At 37.3% G+C, this 24,894-nt stretch overlaps 2 protein-coding genes across 7 annotated transcripts; one reads left to right on the plus strand and one right to left on the minus strand.

The window, feature by feature from the left end:
• The first annotated feature begins 14,462 nt into the window (after positions 1-14,462).
• On the plus strand, positions 14,463-15,319 carry LOC129939894 (60S ribosome subunit biogenesis protein NIP7 homolog). The gene is made up of 2 exons (XM_056048078.1): positions 14,463-14,631; positions 14,703-15,319. The coding sequence occupies exons 1-2, from the start codon at positions 14,576-14,578 to the stop codon at positions 15,187-15,189; spliced, it is 543 nt and encodes a 180-aa protein (XP_055904053.1). The 5' UTR covers positions 14,463-14,575; the 3' UTR covers positions 15,190-15,319.
• Positions 15,320-15,505: 186 nt separating this feature from the next.
• On the minus strand, positions 15,506-24,629 carry LOC129941801 (peroxisomal carnitine O-octanoyltransferase). 6 transcript variants are annotated; one of them, XM_056050527.1, is made up of 8 exons: positions 24,463-24,629; positions 17,345-17,909; positions 17,071-17,279; positions 16,798-17,013; positions 16,527-16,718; positions 16,324-16,454; positions 15,848-16,264; positions 15,506-15,784 (listed from the first exon to the last, which is right to left on the minus strand). In XM_056050527.1, the coding sequence occupies exons 2-8, from the start codon at positions 17,904-17,906 to the stop codon at positions 15,643-15,645; spliced, it is 1,869 nt and encodes a 622-aa protein (XP_055906502.1). In that variant the 5' UTR covers positions 17,907-17,909; positions 24,463-24,629; the 3' UTR covers positions 15,506-15,642. The 6 variants fall into 6 exon arrangements, with proteins under 6 accessions (XP_055906502.1, XP_055906501.1, XP_055906505.1 ...); XM_056050526.1 differs by lacking the exon at positions 24,463-24,629 and adding an exon at positions 24,275-24,456; XM_056050530.1 differs by lacking the exon at positions 24,463-24,629 and adding an exon at positions 24,432-24,453.
• Between the last annotated feature and the right edge of the window lie 265 nt (positions 24,630-24,894).

Consider the following 24,894-nt stretch of genomic DNA (forward strand, 5'->3'; position numbering starts at 1 on the left):
GTTAGTTATCATTATGACCATCGACAATGATAGTCGTTCAATCGTCGTTATGTAATCCATAATCTCCTCTTAAAGCACGAATATGATTGTGTCAGAATCCCCATATTTGTAGTAGGTTTTAACAATTTTCGTAAATGTCAGACTTTCAACTGAAAGAAAATTTGTTCAACAACTTAGTTTGACAGATATTGAATACCAGCCCTTTTGACACTTCAAAATAGATAACCCGTTATCTATACTTATATATTATTGTGTCAATTTCGTATCTTCTTATCTGGAACTAAGAAGAACTAAGGAACTGTTAAAATGCCAGTGAATATTATAGAGCCAAAATTGCAGGCGTTTACGCACTTTTCTTATTTTGGATTTTCTTACAATGGACTCTTATGAGGCAATCTGGATTGTTTCCCCAGTTTCCCCAGCCTATGCTTCAGAATGTAAATACCGTAAATTCGACCGCAACGCTCGAATAGATCTATTTTGTAATAAAGTGACGTTTTAACTGGGGATACATATGTAGCTAATCAGCAAACAGGGAAACTGTTCTTGCTGTTACGAACTTGCAGTGCATTTTTTAATCAAGGGAACTTTTAGTCTTTCATATTCACATTCTTCTCAAAAACCCCTCGTCCAGGTTTAACCACAATCACGCTTTCGGTCGTGCTGACTTTAATATATTGGCTATATTATTATTATTACTTAAGCTTTTTGCTCGCTTTAGATCGAGTTCAACGCCTGAATAGATCAATTTTCTATATTCGCGTTTTGACAGCTGACAACTGTATTGTCATTCCAATTTTGTTTGTTCTATTTCAAAATATGTGTCTGGCAGAAAAAATAAAAGAAATAATCAAACAAATTAAAAAAGTGTAAGTATACTTAAGCAAACTTTCTTCTCACAGCCCCTCACATGATATCGTAAAATACACGTCGCAAGGTCGTCGTCGGTAAGAAGCCTGTCAAAAGCCCGACCAAACTAACGAGTAGTTATGGTTTAGTCATTAACAATTCCCTTAACAAGTGAGCATTCAAACTGTCATTTTCTGTATCAAATAACTTTTTCAATTATGTTAAAACAACCTTAAAACCTTAGGCTGTCCTCACACTATATTCCACCCTGCTTGATACCCAACTGGTTTTCTGGCTTCACTCAAAGCGGGTGACTGAACTAGCTCAGCAAGTCAAAAAAGGAGGTAAGTGCAAGCAATTACTCACTCGTGAGTAACTGATACGGGTGAGTAACCAAATTTTAAATATTTTATCAGCCGCCAATAAAAAAAAAATTAGTACAAAACTTCTTCACTTTATAAAAATGGTGATATTTATATTTTGCTTAAATGAATCTCCATTGATCTAATCAAACCAAAAATTTAAAAATAAATCAAATACAATCTTACTTGAATATTTTTGTTTTGGATAAATCAAAATATGTAAATCATAAACGCAATAAAAATGTAGACAGTCGCCGCTTCTCCGTCTGAACTCATGATTTGTGTTATTGTTTACATTCGAGAAAATTGAACCGCGTTTAAGGGCAATTAAATAGGGCAATACGATAGCTTGACTTATAATTGAGATTCATAAAGTACACATGTAACTCTATCTTATAAATACCTAATTTTTTAATAGATTTGTTTTGGATTACACAATTGTTTATATTTATTTGACAGTTTATTGTTTATTTTTTGATTGATGATAAATCAAGACGTCTCCAATAATCTTAAAAATATCAAATTAAAAGATGGAAAAACAAAAACACTTTCAATTGGTAAGGTTAGTGCAATCTGACATTACATGATATTTTCGGTTTTAATTTAAGTTATGTCAATCATTCAGATGTATCTACTGAAACGTCAGTTTCTTTAGTATTTTACATTTATTAAGCGTTCAGTTAGTTAACCATCGCTTTAGCTGTCATTTCTGATAATGAATGTTGTCAAACTGTCTTGTTTGAATGACCCAATAAAGTAAGTCAAACAAATTGATAAAGTGACAATTTATACAAAAAAATGAGATTACCGCAGACAAATTAATAGTACAATGTATTTCTGATGGTTTTTTCCATTGGTAAATCCCGATTAAGAGTAAAAACTATTTCTTTGCAAATTTAATATGTTCTAGAGATTGTGGTCATAAAGATTTGTCTGAGTCACTAATTGATGTATAGATGTCGAATCGAATGACTATCGATAGATATAATTGTTTGCATCCAAAATTGAATGATAAATATTAAACTCAAACCAAATTGAAATAAAATGGCAGCCAAAAACTGATAAATTTCGTCCCGTTCGTTGAACTTCAACAAAAGTTGGCCCAGATTTTTTTGACAGCCACTAATAACTGTCAAAAATCTGGGTTGTAAGTATTTCTTTTCGAAAACACCATACGTAATTGCTTTAAGTAGACAAATTAATAACTGCCAATTTGCCACTCTGTTTACATTTAAATAAAAAAAGATTTTATTTTATGTTTCTTATTATCTCTGATTTTTGATAATATGCGTTTTATTCATAATATAAATTTGAACTATCGAACTCTATTCGTTGTTGTCTTGCAATGAATAATTCATTTTAAAGATTAGAACAATTTAAAAATGATTCACAAAAAAAGAAAATCAAAGCAAAAATTTGTAACACTCCCAAAAGTTTTGGTTTAAACCAGTTTAAAGGAGTTCAAAAGTTTTCGAAGAACAAAAACGCTTATCATGGAAAAATGCATTCTAGGTAGTTCCTTAATTTCCACTTTTAAAGGTCCTCCTTATCAATATTTTATATATAAATTAGCTAATTTCATTGCGATTTAATTATTTTATGGTAAATAAAGGGTGGTTACATTTTTGTGAATAAAACACAAATTATTTGGGAAATAAAAATTCAGCAAAATTTCGACCAAGGATTCAGTCACTTTACGATCTTTCAAAAAACGCTTGAGCTTCTTGTGATTACTCATTTTCCTGGCTGCGTAGCTGATGTCCGCAGTCCAGAAACAGAGTCTCATACAGAAACCCTAGTACCATCGGATATTATAACGGAAGAAAGGATAAAATGGGCCATTCACTTCTTTTCCCCGTACAAATCCCTGGTCTAGACGGAATTTTCCCTATGATACTTCAGAAGAGCATAAACCTTATCATCCCACACCTGGCTAGCACTTTCAATAATAGCCTTAAATGGGGTATGTTCCCTTATCGTGGCGTGAGGTAAAGGTAGTTTGTATCCCCAAACCTGGTAAACCTAGGCAAACGGAGGCCAAAGATTGTAGACCCATTAGTCTAACATCGTTTATTTTGAAAACTTTTGAAAGGCTAATTGATATACACATCCAAGCACCCTAAAACCGGGCTGTACATCGCAATTTCAACATGCACAGCAGTGCACAGTGTTGTCAGCTTAATAGAAAAATCACTGAGCCTTCAATAACGTGAAGAACGAAATAGTGAAGCGAGCCTTGGACGACCACAAAGTCGAAAAGGCAATAACACAGTGGATAATGTGTGTGCTCAGAAAGAGACAAATTAACTCTGAGATAGTGAAAGAAAGGGTAATAACCACATATAGGGGCACCCCTCAGGGTGAAGTTCTCTCACCGCTACTTTGGGTAGTTCTTGTCATGAACGGCATACTCTCTAAATTGAAATCAAGTGGAGTAAGGATAATAGCCTACGCTGATGATCTTGCATTACTAGCGAATGGCAAGTCCCTACCCACTATCAGTGAACCAGAAACCGAATACGCCCTCTCGTTGGTAAGCAAATGGATTAGAAACTGTGGGCTGACAGTCAATCCAGCTAAAACAGAACTAGTGCTATTTACTAACAGGCGCAAAATACCTGATTTTGCGATTTTGCGATGCGACTTTTCCAATATCGTTCTGGAAAGAATTGTGCAAAAGTCAACCGTCAACACTAGAGGCATAATCTTCCAAAGGTCCATCCAATTACTCGGATACGTAGATGATATTGACATAATTGAAAGATCAAAGCGTGATGTCAGTGGAGCGTTTTTGAACACAGCGACGGAAGCGAAGAAGATGGGTTTAGTGGTCAATGAGGGCAAGACCAAGTAAATGCTGTCATCAAAAAAGGACATTGAACAACGACGTCTTGGACCAAACGTCACCATGGACAGCTATTGCTTTGAGGAAGTTAAAGACTTTGTCTACCTAGGCACCGCTAAAAACACAGACAACGACACCAGAACTGAAATCAAACGAAGAATTACTCTTTCAAATCGCTGCTTCTTCGGACTTAGAAGGCAATTGAGTAGTAAGTCCTCTCTCGAGCATCTAAAATCACCATCTATAAGATACTCATCATCCCAGTTCTCATTTATGACGCTGAGGACTGGACCCTGTCAAAGAAAGACGAGAACGTCTTAGGATGCTTGGAGATGCTTCTTCGGGTGATTTTTGGTCCCGTACGCATAGATGGAGAATGGTTGAGAAGATATAACGACGAACTGTACGGGCTGTATAGCAACACTGAACAATTTAACAGAATAAAAGTCCAACGGCTTAGATGGCTGGGTCATGCAGAGCGAATGGACAACAACGCTCCAGAAAAGAAGTGCTTGACGCTACCCTAACCAATAACTCAAGCACAATTGTAATAGATCAATGGAATGTTCTTAAAGAGGAATTATTCTCAGACCATAAACTGATATGCTTCTTGATACAAAATAAAGCAGCAACTCCAAAACCCTTAAGGAATTTCAAGAAAACAAACTGGAATGTATTCTGTAGGGAAGTAGGATAGGGGATTTTGAATCCACACACTTCTAATTCAAGAACCCTCCGGCATAAATATTGCGTCAGAAAAACTCAGAGTTGTTTTCAATCACGCTTTAGAAAAATGTTGTCCCATCAATCATATGAAAAAAGTAGAAAAAAACTACCCTGGTGGACCATTGAAATAGGCAACTTAAAAAAAGGAACTATAAGACTTTTCAACGTTGCCAAAAGAAGCTGAATGGGAACATTATAAGACCAGTCAACGTATTTTTAAGGTCGAAACACCACGAGCAAAACGTAGCTCATGGATGGCCTTCTGCGAATAGAAAGTACAAATGTATCAGATAGGCTCAGGAAAATTCTGATATCCGCAGTCCAGAAACAGAGTCTCATACAGAAACCCTAGTACCATCGGATATTATAACGGAAGAAAGAATAAGATGGGCCATTCACTCCTTTTCTCTGTACAAATCCCCTGGTCTAGACTGAATCTTCCCTATCCGAAGCACCCAGAAAACGGACAGTTTATTGGAATTTCAATATGCCTACATTAAAGGAAAAAGCGTTGAAACAGCATTGCACTATGCACAGTGTTGTCAGCGTCATAGAAAAATCACTGAACGACAAGGAATATACCCTTGCAACGTTCTTGGATATTAAGGGAGCCTTCAATAACGTGAAGAACGAAACAGTGAAGCAAGCCTTGGACGAACACAAAGTCGAAAAGGCAATAACACAGTGGATACACATTATATGGTTAGAAAGAGACAAATTAACTCTGAGCTAGCGAAAGAAAGGGTGACAGTTACCACATTCAGGGGCACCCCTCAGGGTGAAGTTCTCTCACCGCTACTTTGGGTTCTTGTCATGAACGGCATACTCTCTAAATTGAAATCAAGTGGAGTAAGGATAATAGCCTTCACTGATGATCTTGCATTACTGGCGACTGGCAAGTCCCTACCCACTATCAGTGAAACAGAAACCGAATACTCGTTGGTAAGCAAATGGGCTAGGAACTATGGGCTGACAGTCAATCCAGCTAAAACAGAACTAGTGCTATTTACAAACAGGAGCAAAATACCTGATTTTAAAATACCTTCAATTGAAGGCTGCCCTCTTTAAATCTCTGATCACGCAAAATATGTTGGAAGTTATACTCAATGTAATTCCTCTAGACCTCCTTGTTCCAAAATTTGTGGCTTAATGTGCCCTGAGACTTAGTCAAACTAAAGTCTGCGTAAACAGTTCCATAGGACATGCCCAGATCCTTCATAAAGTTATGGGTCATAGTACTACAACGGACTATAAAATAGCCGAACTTGATTTTCATAAACCATTCCAGGCTGCCATCACAAGCAGAGAGGAATGGATAGATAATATACCATACTCCAGTGAGTCGCCAATAGCTATCTATACTGATGGCTCTAAAATGGACACTGGTGTAGGGGCAGGCTTCTATTCTGAATCTCTCAAGTTAACTGCCTCGCTTAGGCTTCCAAACTACAGTAGCGTCTTCCGAGCGGAGGTCCTGGCAGTGCTGCTAAAAAGGTATCAATGATGGCGATACCACGAGCTGATATCACATTTTACATTGATAGCCAGGTGGCAATAAAAGCGATTACTGTTTCATGCTGCCGCGGAGAGCTTAAGGTTCTTGGCGCACAGCACAACATTTGACTCTGCTGGGTCCCAGGCCACAGCGATATTCTAGGCAACAAGAAAGCCGCTCCCATCAAAGGAAGAAACTGCTTGGCAACTATTTCTTCGGGGATTTAGAAGAACTCTTAGTACGCCAGGTACTAACATTCTGAACTTCGTCAAAGCCTCTAAATGGCTTGACTAACTGAACACATAGGTTTTTCTTATTAGCTTGAGTAGCAATACTCACGGGTATCACAATGGATCTGTGACGGTAAAGACATCAACTGGCCTCAACCTAACCTAACCTAACCTAACCTAGGAAATAATTGCCATTTCATTTGAGCATGGAACAAAATAACGGCCAAATGGCCACACTTCCATTAGATGTTCCAGATTTTCAATGAGACGTTAAGGTATAATTAAGGTTCTTTGCCGTTAATGTGTTGAATTATCTCATCCTTTAGTCAAAGAACCCCAAAGGGAGAAGTGCAATGATGTCAAATTAGATGATCTAGGCGGCTAATTGACATCGCCCGACGTGAGATAACACGGCTATAGATTTTGTCTCGCTGTGAAGCAAGTGCACCGCCTGGCGAATTTCAATTTAAAGCCACTCCTGTTCCTGTGTGTAAGTCATGACAGCTATGGAGGGAACGTACAGTTATTGTGTTAATTCTAAACGGTTAAATTATGAAAGCGGCAAGAATGCTTTGAGGATTCGTCAATTATTCACACTATAAGCATTAACAGTAACCGTGAAAGTCTTAAGCACTAAGCATCAAGCCACGGATACTTAAGAGGATTGTCAGTTCTATTACAACTACTTGTCAACAATGATATTACAAATTGTCAGACGAACTTTGTAATAATAAATGATAAGATCACACGGCTGTAGGACATTGCAAGCTGATTTTCACTGACAGATCTAATATTATTGTAAGATGAACGCAAAAAGCAAACGTCAAAATAAAAGAAGAACGCAAAAGATTCATAGAAATTGACTAACATATTATGTTTTCTTGTCTAAAGTAGAAAATTTTTAAGATAGCAGCTTACCAAAAATTATTTCATTAGAGCAAAGTTAACGAATGAAAAGTTAACATGTATCTCTTTTTAAAAAAAGGGCATCTGTATGAATGGAAAGATGGATGATTCAAGATTTTGGAAAATATTTGATTGTCAGTCCATTAAAAAAAACCCATTAATTTACTCGTAAAAAAGGAGTGATAACTAGCACCATCTGAGCTGCTGAAAACGTTTAGAGCACCAAGACCTGTCTGTATCTATTACTTGTTTTTGAACTACCAAAACGCGCCGGGAAACTACATGTGTTCTGCCCACACTGTCTGATTGACTACTTTTTGACCGGGCCATATCAACCAATACCTAAATTCCAGTGTTGCAAAGCGGCACACGTTACGATTATGAAACAAGAAATAGAATATAGATGAAATTATCTTTGATTTGATCTGCTTGTTAACAAATTTCTATAACCACACGTGTGCATGGTAAATAAAATTAACACAAAATCGGGTTACAGAATATATTTAAATTTTAAAAACACACCTACGACTGACGAATGTTATCAATAGAACATTTTTTTCTTATTTTAATAGCTGGTTGATGCTTATAAACACTTATCTCATCTTACTTAACATGAGGAACAATAAATTGACAGATGATTGCATTTAAAAAATTAAAAGTTTTAAGATCCCATAATAAATGATTTCTTATCACATTCAAAAAATAATATAAAAATCCGGGTTTTTTTTCTAAGAATTTAGACTTCGACCTTTTCCTCGTGTAATATCCGATATAATAAAGGGTCAGGGTGGTTGAATATTAAGGGCCAATGTTAAATGTGAACCACACCTTAACGTACATTTTTTCTGCATTTCATTTGACTTTTCTCATTTTCAGACTAAATTAATTTAAACCATGGAAAGATACACTTGGGCGTTCAAATTAAAAAGCGAAATCCCTTAAGAGCGTCTATTTGGGTGTGGATTTGTTGTTGGAACTAGACTCAGACAAAAAGTCTTGAGTTTCAACAGTTTGAGCGGAGCGAGCGCATCACGACAATCCGCATCAAGGCTAAATTCGCCAACATAAGCCTAATATGCGGGCATGTCCCAACAGAGGAGAAAGATGATGACACCAGACATTTTTGTCGCCAAGCTAGGAAGAGAAGACATCTTTGTCGGAACAGTCGGAAGATACAGCCTGCCATCTCCATCTCCAACCATCTCCGACAACAGATTCAGGCTGATTGATTTCGCTGCGAGGCGAGACGTTCTGGTAGCTAACACGCAGTTCACGCATTTCAATATCCACAAGGGGACATGAAAATCTCCTGATCAATCAACTTGCAACCAGATTGACCACATTGCGATCGACACACGACACTTCTTCAGTATACGGGATGTCCGAACATTCCGAGGGGCCAATATGACTCGAACCACTACCTCGTTGTAGCCAAGGTACGTCTACGGATATCCCGATCCAAGCCAAAACAAGGAAGTACTGTGAGAAGATTCGACGTTAGACGGCTACAATCGCAAGAGACTGCCATGTCCTTTTCCGATCGAGTCTCTAATAACCTCTTAAGGAGTCCTATGCTTCCTGCATTAAGCATTGAAAACCAGTGGCAACATTGCCTTGCAGCCATTAGAGATGCCGCCTGTGAAGTGCTAGGTTTCGCACGGCCACCACAGCGAAACCCCTGGTTTGACGACGAATGCCGGCAAGCTCACGCAGCGAAACAAGAGGCATACAAAACGGCGCTGCACAAAAGGACTAGAGCTACTCGCGAGCTCTACGAGCAGAAGAGGAGAGAGGAACACCGGCTTCTTAGACGGAAAAAAAGGGAGCAAAAGAAGCGCGCGATCGAGGATATAGAGGGATGTCACAACAGAAATGAGGTTCGTAAATTTTACCAAAAGGTAAAAAAAACCTCCCAAGGGTACCAGCCACGAACCGAAGCCTGTAAAGACGATCAGGGGAACATCGTAGTAGAACCGCAGTCGATGCTGAGAATATGGAAAGAGCACTTCTCCAAATTATATAAAGGCGATGACGAACCGAATTCCGCTGTAAGGGGGATAGAACCACTCAGCCTTGGCGACGCAGATCAACAATTTCGCCTACCCGACCTTGATGAAGTGAAGATAGCTATATCTAAACTTAAGTCAAACAAAGCTACTGGAGCTGCAGGCATCGCTGCCGAACTATTCAAAGCAGCAGACGATGACTTGGTAGGAAGCATGCACCAACTCATCTGCAAAATAGCTCGGAAGAAAGCATACCCGATGAGTGGAATCTCAGCAAAATTTGCCCAATAAATAAAAAAGGATACCCTCTTACCCTCTCCTTAACATTTCATATAAGATCCTTTCTACCGTATTATGTGAACGTTTGAAGCCGTTCGTCAACAACATGATAGGTGTGGTTTCAGAGCAGGAAAGTCCACTATCGACCAAATTTTCACACTACAGCAGCTCTTGGAAAAAATCCAGAAGTTTCAAGTCGATACCCATCATCTCTTTATCGATCATCCATAGGGAATAGCTCTATCGAGCGATGTCTAGTTTTGGCATCCCTGTCAAACTTATCCGTTTGTGCAGAATGACGATGGAGAATGCACGCTGCTCTATCAAGGTCAGAAAAGATCTTACCGATGCATTTGATGTCAAAAAAGGTTTTAGACAAGGCGATGCACTGTCATGCGACTTCTTCAACATCGTTCTGGAAAGAATTGTGCAAAACTCAACCGTCAACACTAGAGGCACAATGCTCAAAACGTCCAACCAATTACTCGGATACGCAGATGATATCAACATAATTGGAAGATCAAAGCGTGATGTCAGTGAAGCATTTTTGAGCCTTGCGACGGAAGCGAAGAAGATGGGTTTAGTGGTCAATGAGGACAAGACCAAGTATATGCTGTCATCAAAAAAGGACACTGAACAACGACGTCTTGGACAAAACGTCATCATGGACAGCTATAATTTTGAGGTAATTAGGGACTTTGGCTACCCAGGCACCGCTATTAACACAGACAACGACACCCGCGCTAAAATCAAACGAAGAATAACTTTCGCAAATCGCTGTTTCTTTGGACTTAGGAGGCGATTGAGAAGTAAAGTCCTCTCTCGAACATCTAAAATCACCATCTTTAAGATACTCATCATCCCAGTTCTCATTTATGACGCTGAGGACTGGACCCTGTCAAAGAAAGACGAGAACGTCTTAGGATGCTTGGAGATGCTTCTTCGGGTGATTTTTGGTCCCGTACGCATAGATGGAGAATGGATTAGAAGATATAACGACGAACTGTATGGGCTGTACAGCGACACTGACCTAATTAACAGAATTAAAGTCCAACGGCTTAGATGGCTAGGTCATGTAGCCCGGAAGGTCTTCGAATCGAATCCTGAGGGACGGCGCGCGCAGTAAAGGAAGATCACGACTAGGGTGGCGCACTCAGGTGGGTGAATACCTCAACCAACTTGGCGTGCGAAGCTGGAAACAGCTAGCTAGGTACCGAGCTGGCTGGAGACACATGTTGGTTGAGGTTCAGGTCCGCCCCAGACTATAGCGCCTTCTTAAGTAAGTAAGTAAGTAAGTTCAAATTAAAATAAATAAAACACATATAAAATATATGTTTTCATGATAGTTTTTTTATTATAAACTTTGAACGTTGACATTATGCCTGCAACACTACATCATTCAAATAACAACCACGCTACTTGTTGCAAGCATCGATTCTTTTAAGTAGTATTCACATGAGTGCGACCAACGAACGACGAATGAATTACGGAATGTGAGTTTATATACGTTTGAAGACATATTTCCACACAAATTCTTAACAAAATGATAGCAATATAGTTTCTATTTGATTTTTGACAATTTGTCGCGAAAATAGTTGATATAGTCAAACTTTATTCGCGTTCCACATTATCCACACTCGCAACGAATGAAATAATCGCGCGTACTTAACCTAAAACAACAATCTTGTATTGGTTGATAAAATATGAAAACTCTCATATGAAAGAAACGTCAAAATCAACGAATGTTCGTTCATTCGTTGGCAGTTGGTCGTGCTAATGTGAATAGTGCTTTAAAGTAATTTTCGACCACTTTTTGACGCATAATTTAAGTACTCAAGAGTTAAGGGTTTATCTGCATAAACACGGTCTTTCACGTAGCTCTTCTAAAACAAGTCCAGCATTGTCAAATCGCATAGTCTTGGGTGCCAGTTGACAAGAAATTAAGCGGGCGAGAAGCCATATTCGCTCAAGTTGTGTGGCATGTGGCACCGCCTTGTTGAAACCACATATTTTCCAAGCCGTATTCTTCCATAGCAGGCACAAGAAGTCGGTTATCACATGACCATAACGCTCCGAATTGACGTTGATTAGAATAAAATTTGTAGGTTAAGACGGTCCCGAATCATTTATTTTTTAAAGTGTGGAGCATGTATTTAAGCCTAGGCGCTTTTTCGAAACCAAATGGGTTATATTATACGGAGCGTCAACCCGTCACACTTTAAAGAATCATTTGACTGAAATGCACTAAACAAGCATAACAGTTACGTTTATCTAATTAGGACACAGAAATACATAAACTTTTGCTTATGCAAGTATAATAAATTTCCCAATCAATGTGTGAAAGAAAAAACTAGTAAAATTGAGATGTTAAGAATTTTCGGTAAAATAAAAACATTGACTAAACTTGTCTCTCTCTTGCACTTACAGAAACTTAGTCAACGATTAAGTAAAATGTCCGCGCAGTAACCTATATTTCCTTTTGACAGGCGATTGTCTAGTTTGTGTCAAAACACAAACTAAAAAGTTGTTCGAATGGACGGCAGAATGATTTCTGCATGAGCGTGGACTCTCATATAAGTGTGTTATTACACTCAGATGTTTTTAAAAAGACACAAATAAGTGCGAAAGAGAAAGTAGGTGAAATAGGTTCTGGGTCCAGGATTATCTTGGATGGTTTTTGACGTTTCTCTTTCTTGCCTTTCTCTGTTTCTTGGCGTTGCTTTAATATTGTTTCGAGTGTTTCCAAGTAAACAAGAAATATAACAATTTCAAGTGGAGGAAAGAAAAATGGTTGAGAGAGTCTAGCTTGGTAGCTTCAGCTTTGCATTCCAAACTACCCGTTCACCGGTTGAAACAAAGTGGTAGCCAATTTATCACATGGCGATATTACGTCTAAAGCCCATCGATGACAACCTGATTGTTTCTTATCAGTGTGGTTTTAGACCAGGAAAGTCCACAGTCGATCAAATATTCACACTACGGCAAATCCTGGAATCGATTTCTAGGCCGCGTATGACAGCATCTACAGGGACGAGCCGTATAGAGCCATGTTTTGGTATCCCTGCCAAACTCGTCCGTTTGTGCAGGAGGCACTATCTTTCAAAAGTCTGTCCAATTACTAGAATATGCTGATGACATTGACATAATCGGAAGAACTCAGCGTGATGTCAATGGGGCTTTTGTGAGTATTGAGGCAGATGCAGCAAAAATGGACTTAACGGTTAATGTAGTCAAGAAAGGACCTACAACTCCAACGTCTTGGTCAAAACGTCACCATAGACAGACGTAACTTTGAGGTATTCAAGGACTTCGTCTACTTAGGCTGCGCTATAAACGCAGAAAACAACACCAGCGCTGAGATCAAACGCAGAATAACTCTTGCTAACCGCTGTTTCTTTGGACTAAGAAAGCAATTGAGTATTAAAGTCCTCTCTCGAGGGACCAAAGTGTCGCTATATAAGACTTATCATCCCCGTCCTGCTTTACGGTGCAGAAGCATGCACTTAGACAAAAGTGGATGAAAGCACCTTGGGTCGGTTCGAGAGAAAAGTTCTTCGTGCATCCTTATGCATAGAAGGGGAGTGGAGGAGAGGATGGAACGACGAGCTGTATGGGCTGTCTGTACATCGACGTAGACTTAGGCAGAAGGGCAAAAGCCCAACGACTAAGATGGCTGGGTCACGTAGAGCGCATGGAAACCAATACTTTCGCCCGGAAAGTTTTCGAATCCACACCCACAGGACAGCGTGACTCTAAACAAAAATTCTAGTTCAATTATCTGAACATTTGCTTTGTCTGAGAGCTCAACAGCTGTAAAAAAATGTCAACAAACAAAATATTTGCTTTTTGTAGGAATGAAATAATAGAAATGTCATTCAAAGCAACCTCGAAGCAAAGCCACCGTAACGCAGACGAAGCTGAAGCGTGTTTGTGATTCAGCCATAAAAGTTGAATATGCGCACCTAGCCTAACGTAAATTATATTGACATTTTCGTTACAATCAGATTGTAATTAAGGGACTACTTATAGCTATCATTGAAATCGATCCGGAAAAAAATTCCGATCGATATTTGACATTGTTTCCCTTTGATTAGACATGAAAATTTAATATTGATCGATCATAATGAACTTGTTTTGGGAAAAAAAAAGTGTAATTCCGGACGGAAATTCATTTTCCTGAACAGCTGATACTTTGTTGGTGGATTTGAATCAGTATATTTTTAATGAAAGCTAAAAACGATCTGTCAATAAGATTCCAATGTTTGTTTTCAATGATGAAAACCAATGATAGCTATAACTGTCGCCTAACTACAAACAATTTGTTTCAGTGTTCCAATTTCATACAATTCCAATGACAGATTTCTGTCAATAAAATTTTGTCGATGGATTTCAATCAAGAAAATTTTTCAATGACGGAAAATTTTAGTGAAACCTATAAAAAATGTATTTTATTTGTGAAGTCAAACATAATACAAATTATTATAAAACCTTTGAAAAATCAGAGTGTTTTAAAACAATAAGTATTTCCACTCATAAAGTTAGTAACGATAAGACAGAACAAAACTTGTGTGAAAACTAGCAGAAATCTTAATATTCGATTATTTAAAATGTAACGTAAGATCTTAAGCGCCCCTCCACGGACAATAGTAGAAATTAACATAGAAAAACTTACTTCCATTAGTGTACCCACAATCGCACGTGTTGCGGCTGTCATTTTGGAATTTGACAGATTCTTTCATTTGTGTTATTTTATTTTTTAAACGAGGCAAAGCAAAAATCGAAGCCAAAAAGAAACAATCAAATTTAAAATTATATTAATATTAATAAATAGAAATAAAATTAGATAGTTTATTAAAATATATCTAATAAATACAAAAATGAAACGATTAAGTGATGAAAGAGCGAAAATTCTCTTCGAGAAACTTTCTAAATAGTAAGTTGCAATCTTCAAAAAATCTTCCCACAAAATTCATACTAATTTCTGTTTTCTATCATCATTTGCAGCATTGGCAACAATGTGAAACAACTCATTGACCGTCCTGATGGCACATACTGCTTCCGTGAACACCGAGATCGAGTCTACTATGTGTCCGAGCGCATCCTCAAGCTATCCGAATGCATGGGACAAGAAAGATTAGTTTGCGTCGGCACATGCTTCGGCAAATTCTCCAAAACCAACAAACTTAAATTCCACATTACCGCCCTCTACTATCTGGCTCCCTATGCCCAGTACAAAGTGTGGGTGAAACCATCATTCGAACAACAATACTTGTATGGCAATCATATTCCAAAGAACGGACTTGGCCGAATCACAGAGAATACCGGACAATATCAAGGAGTGGTTGTCTACTCAATGAATGATTTACCTCTTGGATTTGGAGTGACTGCGAGATCGACAACAGAATGCAAGACAGCTGATCCTCTTGTGACGGTGTGCTTCCATCAATCGGATATCGGAGAATACATTCGTTCGGAAGATACCCTATTCTGAGAGGTTGGTTGTGATTTTGTGTGGTTCCATGAAAAGAAAGCGGACAGAGAAGGAGTAAGCTAGTGAATTGAAATGTAAACTATCTTAACATATATTATGTTTTATTAAATTTTTACTATCGACTATAAAATGGTGCTGTTTGTTTTTGGTCAGTTCGAAAGCGGGCTGTGTAAAAGTTCTGCTTTAGGTTCGAAATAAATAAATAAATTAATACTGCAAATTCTTAGAATAAAATTTGCTTAAATGACGAATATCTAAAGCGATAAAATAGGTTCTATAAGAATATTCGGACGGCAATGAAGTCACACTATTCCAGTCGTAGGTATACTTATGAATATTTATTTTATTTAAACATTAGGTATTCCCTTTTAATAAATCCCCTCAAAATAATAAATTATCACATAAACAATCGTTAAACTGGTAAAAAAACTATTTGGAATAAAATTTAAAATTTTATAACTTGGCCGGCGGCGACGACGACGGTGATCCTTGGAGCAATTCTTTGGCCATTAGCATAACCTCCCCAAACTTCTTATTGAATCTATGCGCGCTTGTTTTTTCACTTCCTCGAAATACCGTTGTATATAGATGAATTCTGTAAATGCAAAATCACAAGTAAAAATTATGGAATTTGGTTGGAAGGGTCTACAAAACTTACGCATCTGAAACAATGCTATAAAACACGCCATATCCATCCATAACCATTGGAGCTACATAGCCATTGTTTATGGTATAGCCTAACGTACTTGTGGACAACACAAAATTGCCACCTCCTCCACTCTTCGCATAAAGTGGATCTGTATAAAGTGATGGAACTTCCAAACCCTCTTCCTGAGCAACACACCACAATCCAAACAAATGACGATCGATGCCTTTTCCCTCTCGAGCTTCATTCATCATATGAGTGTGATGATTGACAGCTTTACGAAAACTTTCTGCGATTGAAGCTTTTGTGGAATTTGGTTGTGTAGCTAGTTTGATGAAATTAACAACTTCCATTGTACAAGATCGTAGGGTTTCTGTGCGACCATTGTAATACTGTCGCATCAAAGCAGTCTCATAGATTGGAGCAAGTCTAAAATGTTTGAAGACATGTTAGTGACTTAAAACTTTCGAAAAGAGGGAAGAACTTACTCTCCATGAAGCAAGTAATAGGTCCATTGAATGACAATCTGAATGAAGGAGTCAGGATGTAGTTTCAAGGTCTTTATAAGATCCTTCCCGAAGTCATTGAAGGTGAAATCTGTTATGATTACATCCGTTCTCTAGAAATGAAAATTTCAAATATAGATTTTGATTAAAAAACAGAATAGAACAATTTTCAGGGACTGACTAACTCGAGCATCGCAATCTGATATCACTCTCTCGATTTCATCACGGAGGGCCTCATCCAAATCAAATTTAATTTCCTTAATCGGCTTAGATAATTCTTTAGGCTTAGCATTCCAGTCAGGTTCTGCGCCCTCCATGAGGCTAAGTTGAATAAAGAACGCAAAGTGTATACTTAGTGTACCATCATAGGCTGAGTGCTAGAAAATATCGAGTAATATTCCAAAATTAATTCTTGACTCTAGTTTTCATGTTTCTTTATAAAATTTGTTAAGTTACTTCTCCGACAAGGGCAAATCTTCCACTTTTGTAAGCAATACAAATACTGCTCCTATCCGACCATTTTGAGAGGAAATCCCCATTTAAAGCGGCTTGGGCAACTTCTTCATGGTTGTTTGGTTCATGATAATCCAAAACACTCACAACAATAGAGCTCTCTACCAACTTTAAGTAATCTTTGTTCCTTGGTGAGATCTCAAGTAATCTTTGACGATTCTATTCAAATAAAAATGATAATTATTTATCGTAGTGAGGTCTATACACTAGACTCACCTTTGCCCATGAAGATCGTTCATCATTTGTCAGTACAGGGACACAATCACCTTTACCTTCGAACTCGAGAATTCCAGAAACTTGATTCAACATTACCAAGAGCTCTTGGGGTGACACAATTGACCCATCCTCATTGAAACAGTCAAAAGAGAAAATTCTTCCTTTTCCCATAATCAAACCATGAGTTGGTGGTTTCTCAGATTCACCAACTAAAATTGAAAACAAACCATTGGTGTCTATTTGTGATCTTTGATGAAGAATTTTTTCGACTTACTTGATCTGAAATGTCTTTCGATCTTATCCACTGTCTCCCCAGGAATACGTGATGTGGCTAAAAATCGTCTAAACAATGCCGATGAGTATTTGACTTTACCACCACCCGAAGAAGCTGGCTTCATTCTTTCAGTTCTCAAAAGCTCCCAATACTCGATTGTGTAGTATGTTATCCGTGCTAAAGTTTTCAAGCAATTTGTTGGAGTTTCATCGATTCCAATACAATCTAATTTCAAAGTCATCGACATGGAAACATATGGATGTAGAGGAAATCGAAGGGTGTGATAAGCATAAGCATCCCACCATACATCAAGCCAATTCTTCATTTTGGAAGCACGTTCTTTTAGTTTCTTTTGTAGGTGAGCACCGATTCCCTGATTGAATTCATCGATGATTTTACGGGTTTTTGAAAGTTCCTCTGCTGTTCCAAAGGGTTTAAGAGTTTCATAGTAACGGAGAAGAGTGGAAGTTAAATTTGGCAGAGGTAATGCAGGTAGACTTTCATCGTATTCAAATGTTGATGGTTCTTCATTATTTGATATGTAAATGCTTTCGCGATCCATGGTCTATTAAAAAGAAAACCATTTTACAAAATATGTTAATAATCAAAAAGTTTGCGTATTGTTCTTAAGTTTCTTGACGAGAAAGGTGAATAGAGCAAATTCCGAAAAAGTCAATTAACACTGAAAGTTTGTGTGTGGATTTAATAATTCTTAGATGAGTTATTAGCCCTAAAATAAATTGTTGTGATTGGGAAAATATGGGGATTGAAAAAAAGTGAGGATTCCAAAAAGATTAGGAGGTACACTCAGGCGTATACGCATTTTTTTAAGTATATTTAACTGCAATAAGTGGCAGTTGCCTAGTACCTCAACTGGAGATTGTGTTCAAACCTCAGTGGAAAGTTGTTGGGGGCAGCAAACTAGAGAGGGGGGAGAGGAATTCCCGAGATGGAATCAACGGTGGCGTCTACAGTTCCAGTAAGGCTAAACTACTTAGTAAACACCTTATAGAGTTTCTTCGACTTATTCGGAGCCCAAGTCTGTAAGTCGGTTTATCCGGCTCCCCGTCCTTGGAGTTATACTTACGATCTGGCCCTCTAGGTTGGCGGTTGTGCTGCCGGGGTGACTTCCTGGCCATGTAAAAAATACCTTAAGTTGCGAAGCACCAACAAGAATCGGATACGGACGGATTCACTGTTGACAACCCACGCAAACGAAATAAGGACAACGAACTTCAGATCTGTACGTGGAATTAACAGACCACGTTCAGCCGAACAATTAGCGGAAGCCCTAAACTGCTGCAAGGCAGATATTACCGCCATCCAAGAAGTGCGATGGGATGGACCGGGCAAACGCAAACTAAAAGACTGTGATGTATTCTATGGCGACTGCTACCGAGAACAACAACAGTGTCTATTTGGGTGTGGATTTGTTGTTGGAACTTGACTCAGGCAAAAAGTCTTGGGTTTCAACAGCGTGCGCGAGTGCATCACGACAATCTGGATCAAGGCCAAATTCGCCAACATAAGCCTAATATGCGCGCATGCCCCAACAGAGGAGAAAGATGAAGACACCAAAGATATGTTCTTCGAGCTCTTGGACAAGACATATGAGCAGTGCCCTGGCTATGACATTAAAATTGTCTTAGGAGATTTTAATGCCAAGCTAGGAAGAGAAGACACCTTTGGTGGCATAATCGGGAGATACAGCCTGCACGACACCACCTCCGACAACGGATTCAGGCTGGTCGATTTCGCTGCGGGGCGAGACGTTCTGGTAGCTAGTACGCAGTTCACGCATCTTAATATCCACAAGGGGACATGGAAATCTCCTGATCAATCAACCGTCAACCAGATTGACCACATTGCGATCGACGCACGACACTTCTCCAGTATCCAGGATATACGAACATTCCAAGAGGCCAACATTGACTCGGACCACTACCTCGTTGTAGCCAAGGTACGGCTACGGATATCCCGGTTTAAGCCAAAACAAAGAAGTACTGTGAGAAGTTTCGACGTTAGACGGCTACAATCGCAAGAGACTGACATGTCCTTTTCCGATCGAGTCTCTAATAACCTTTTAAGGAGTCCTATGCTGCCTGCAATAAGCATTGAAAACTAGTGGGAACATTGCTTGCAGCCATCAGAGATGCCGCCCCTGAAGTTCTTGGTTTAACACGGCCAACACAGCAAAAACCCTGGTTTGACGACGAATGCCGACAAGCGCACTCACCGAAACAACAGGCATACAAAACGGCGCTGCACAGGAGGAGCAGAGCTAAAGGAACACCGGCTTCTTAGATGGAAAAAAAGAGAGCGTGAGAAGCGCGCAATTGAGGAGATAGAGGGATGTCACAACAGGAATGAGATTTGTAAATTTAACCAAAAGGTAAAAAAACCTTTCAAGGGTACAAGCCACAAACCGAAGCCTATAAAGACGATCAGGGGAACATCATAGTAGAGCCGCAGTCTATGTTGAAAATATGGAAAGACCACTTCTCCAAATTATATAATGTCGGTGACGAACCGAATTCCGCTGTAAGGTAGATAGAACCACTTAACCTCGGCGACGCAGATCAATAATTCCGCCCACCCGACCTTGACGAAGTGAAGATAGCTATATCTAAACTTAAGTCAAACAAAGCTGCTAGAGCTGACGGCATCGCTGCCGAACTATTTAAAGCAGCAGGCGATGACTTGGTAGGAGCATACACCAACTCATCTGCAAAATATAGTCAGAAGAAAGAATACCCGATGAGTGGAATCTCAGCATAGTGTGTCCGATACATAAGAAAGAGACCTTCTAAACTGCGCCAACTGCAGGGGTATTAGTCTCCTTAACATTGCATATAAGATCCTTTCTGCCGTATTATGTGAACGTCTGAAGCCGTTCGTCAACAACCTGATTGGTCCTTATCAGTGTGGCTTTAGACCAGGAAAGTCAACTATCGACCAAATATTCACACTACGGCAGATTTTGGAAAAAAAACCCAGGAACTTCAAATCGATACCCACCATCTCTTTATCGATTTTTAAGCCGCGTATGACAGCATCCATAGGGAAGAGGTCTACAAAGCAATGTCTAGTTTTGGCATCCCTGTCAAACTTATCCGTTTGTACAGAACGGCGATGGAGAATGCACGCTGCTCTATCAAGATCAGAAAAGATCTCACCGATGCATTTGATGTCAAAAAAGGCTTTAGACAAGGCGATGCACTGGCATGCGACTTTTTTAATATCATTCTGGAAAGAATTATGCAAAACTCAACCGTCAACACTCTAGGCATAATCTTCCAAAAGTCCAGCCAATTACTCGGATACGCATTGAAATCGAATTTCGACTCAAATATCTTTTCAAAAATTTGAGATTATGGCTTCCAACTAATTTAAACTTATAAGAAATATTGTTGGTAATCATAAATTTTTTAAGAATAATTCAACTAACAACTTTTTAACCCAACACGAAAACCTACAAACTTTTAAGCAAGACAAAACGACAGACGGGATGGGAAGTTATCAGTGTGGGTCCCATCCCAGCCTCTTTTTTATGTTTCAAATCATTAAAATTGTATAAAAAAAGAGGCTGGGATGCGACCCACACTGATAACTTCCCATCCCGTCTGTCGATTTGTCTTGCTTAAAAGTTTGTCCATATGTTTTCTGTTCTGACTGTTGGATTTTTATATAAAAATTACTGATTATCGAAAACAATTTTTTCTGTGAAATAAAATAAGTTTGAAGCCAGGTTACGTTCCTTGCGCAGCTCATTTTTTAAATTTGGTAGGATCATGTGCAGTTGAGTCGGTAACAGAAGCAGTCGACTTCTTTTCTACTTTGCAAGAACTATAAAATTTTTTTCTATATCTACACATCGTTGGGAGATTTTAGTGCAGCATACAAATTTTAGAGTTAAGAGTCTTTCTCAAACTCGTTGGTCTGCTCGACATGATGCATGTTACGCATTAGAAAAAGAGTGGTCTGCATTAATTGATGCACTGGAATTTATTTCCAAAAGCAGGGATGAGAGCTGAAGCTACAGGATTACAGCGGAAATTACAGAATTTAGAAATTCAGATCTATAACTCTCTAGCTCTATTTTGATTATGAAGAAAAAGCCAAAAAACTATCTGGAGTTCACGATTATTATCGTAATGATACTCATCGCAAAAAAACCAGAAGAATTCAGCCAGATGAGTCACAGGTAAATGAAAGTACACCTTTTTCTGCACAGGAAAATTTTCGTACAAATGTTTATTACCCTATCCTAGACACTACGAGTGTATAATTGGCGGGCGTAAAAGTGCATATGAAAGATTGAGATTTTTTGTGATTGTTGTCTGCTGATTGTTCGTGGCAATATTTTATAAAAAAGTAAGTCGAATAATACTTGTTTTAATATAAAATTTTGATTATGTTCTAATAAATACCCATCATTTTAGAAATGGCTGAAAACAAAACTTAGGCAAGTGGCTTTGAATTAACGCCGAAACAAGTAAGGGCCGCTTTAAGCAGGAGGCACGGACCAATTTATTAAAGAAATACCAGAGAATTTACTGATTCATTCACTTTATTATCTCTTTATAACTCTCTGGTAAGATCAGTACTTGAGTATTGCTGTACAGTTTGGAATGCTTACTATGCAAATACATCAGAAAGAATTGAAAAAATTCAAAGAAATTTTACACGTTATCGTTTTTTTAAGTTAAATTGGAGAATAGTAACACCTTCTTATGAAACCAGATGCCTGTTGTTTGGAATAAAAACGCTAGAAGCTCGTCGTAAATACTTTTTAATTATGTTTGTTCGGGATATCATTACAAATCATATTAATTGTCCACCTCTAGCAGCTCTAGTCCATGAGAGTAATGCTCCTCTAAGAATTACACGAGAACGGTTTTTAATTTATGAGCAGTTTCACCGCACAAACTATGGACGCAATGAACCCATTTCTCGTTGCATCAGAGAAAGCAATTTAGTTTGCTCTGGGATAAACTTTTATATGGATTGCACCAGAGAAACTTTTAAATCAATAGTTTTAAACAAAATTTAAATATTGTTATTTATCACACATGTATAACATTTTTTATTATTTAATAATAGATTAACTATGTAAATCAATTAAATGTAATTTGAATTGTATATACCCACCTACAAATATGTAACTAAATTTTTAATTATGTATCTTAGTCTATAAGAGTACAATATGCTCTGATTGATGAAATAAATAAATAAATAAAATAAATAAAATAAATAAAATAAATAAAATAAATAAATAAAAATAAATTTAAGTCAATTTAATCGATCTCAGAGAGAGATCAGTGGTGGAAAACCTCCTAAGGAACCTTCTGAGATCGATTATAAAATTGCTGAAATTTCCGCTCTAGATTTTGTTGAAGATACCGCAGAATTTGATTGCTATACCTTTTTTAAAAAAGTCATTAATAAATAATTGTAACTCAAAAATTTGGATTGTTCTTATTTTTTCTTTCAAAAATGTAAAACCATTTAATATTTCGAACTTTCAGTAATTTTAATTTAAATATTGTATAATTTATTTTTGATCAAATATTTTTGTTTTTTTCTTTATGTATGTATGAATGTAGTAGATATTGTAATAGAAGGCTAATAAGTAAAAGACCTGTTTATTAACTTCCCATAGGAAGTTATTGTAATGGGTCCAATTTATCAAATTGAAAATTTTGACAAATCTTTTTTTGGTTATTAGTTTACACGAAAATTAACTCGCTGTTAAAATTTAACTCAAGGATACCTAAACGTGTGTTTAGCGATTAATTATTAGTAAGGCCCAATGGCAAATTACATTTCTCTGAGCATATGACTTATGTTATTGCTAAAGCAATTTTATTGTTGGGTTTTCTTAAAAGAAATTGTGCCGAATTTTTGAATCCATATGCAATAAAATCCGTATTGAGAAGGTTCAAAAGTCGTTTACAAAATTTGTAGTTCGCCAACTTGAACCAATTTCAAGATGCATGAAATCATTTAATGAATTTGAAGTATATTAGATATAAGCCTAGAAAGAAATGTTATTAAGCAATATTTAAATATAAATTAATTAATTAGTTAAAAGCAATATTTGTAAGATTTAACTCGATAGATGAAGTAAATAAATAAATATATATAATTTAAATGCCTACTACAATTATAATTGAGTTAAAGAAAAGAGTCGGCCCAGGTCGGTTTAGTTGCTTTTTAATTAAATAAATATTTGCAAGCTTAACAAAACGGAGTATTTTCTTTTCCACGTCGTCTTGTAGTAATTTTATATTTAGTCAAAACATTACACTTTTTACACGAATTTAATAATAGCCCCACCGATATGGTAATAAAAAAGTTTACTGCAATATTAATACTTTGTTCAAGTAATAGAATTTGTGTGTTTTATAATCTTAATCACTACTCACTCAAGACAAGATTTTATGTGGAGGTATCGATGAAGTAATATGCAAGCAACAAGTTTTTCCGTGGCCAATGATCTCGAATGTGTGTTTATTTTTTCTTAAAAGCTTTAAAAATTGCAAGTCTAGTCTTCTTATAAGCAAAAAGTATTAAAGTAGATGACGATGACCTGCCTGCAATATAAGCTTTAATCTATTTCCTTATCAATGTTCAATAAAACAATCCAACTTATAACTCTACTAATGTATGTGCATAAGTAAAAGCATTATGTAGCTACAAGTCACACAAACAACTTGCCCCCTTTAGGTATATTTACAATCACTGCCAGACTAACTTGACAAATAGAAAACCTTCCGAAAGTATAAATTTATTCAAATACAATAACCACACTCACTAAACACACTAAACCATTAGAATGATCTTTGGACTGGTTTTTATTTCTTATTATTTTTAGTGCAATATTTTTTTGTTTGTTGCTATTGTTAATCAAAATTTTCGGCAAGGTACCTACAAAAGTTCACAATGTACTTGATGAATTACTTGAACTTCAACCCAAGTATACTTAAGTAGGTGTATAGGTATACGTAATTTAATGATGTAGATATTAAACAATAACAAAAAGAAATATAAACAAAATTCTGATATTGATTAAGATTTTAAGTACATCTATGATAGAAACAGAACTTGTGGCTTACCGATACCGACTCAACTCAACTACCGTAGCAAGGCAAATTTTTAGCTGTAGTGAAGTGCTTGAGTTGGCTTGATTTGGATATCTCTTATTTACTGTCCATTTTTAAGTGGTTTCTCTTTACTCTCGATCGTCTAGCACTTTTCTTACTAAAACAGTGATGTCACTTTTGGAAGATCAGTTAGATAAAAGATCTTAATCTTTTTAATTTTGTTCACAGCTAATTTTAATAAAGGTGTATGGATTAACTTTTATAAAAATATAGCTTTAATTATGTACATATGATCGTTTTTAACATTGAAGAAAAAAATTAACTGTAAAATAATGTCCCACGAGTGCACTAAATGCATGTACTTAAATAATATACTGAAAGTGACATCATTGTTTGAATGCATTTTAGTGTGGTGAAATCAACGAGAAACGTTGATTAAATCAA

Source organism: Eupeodes corollae, chromosome 1, assembly GCF_945859685.1.
Source record: "Eupeodes corollae chromosome 1, idEupCoro1.1, whole genome shotgun sequence".
Taxonomy (NCBI): Eukaryota; Metazoa; Arthropoda; class Insecta; order Diptera; family Syrphidae; genus Eupeodes; species Eupeodes corollae.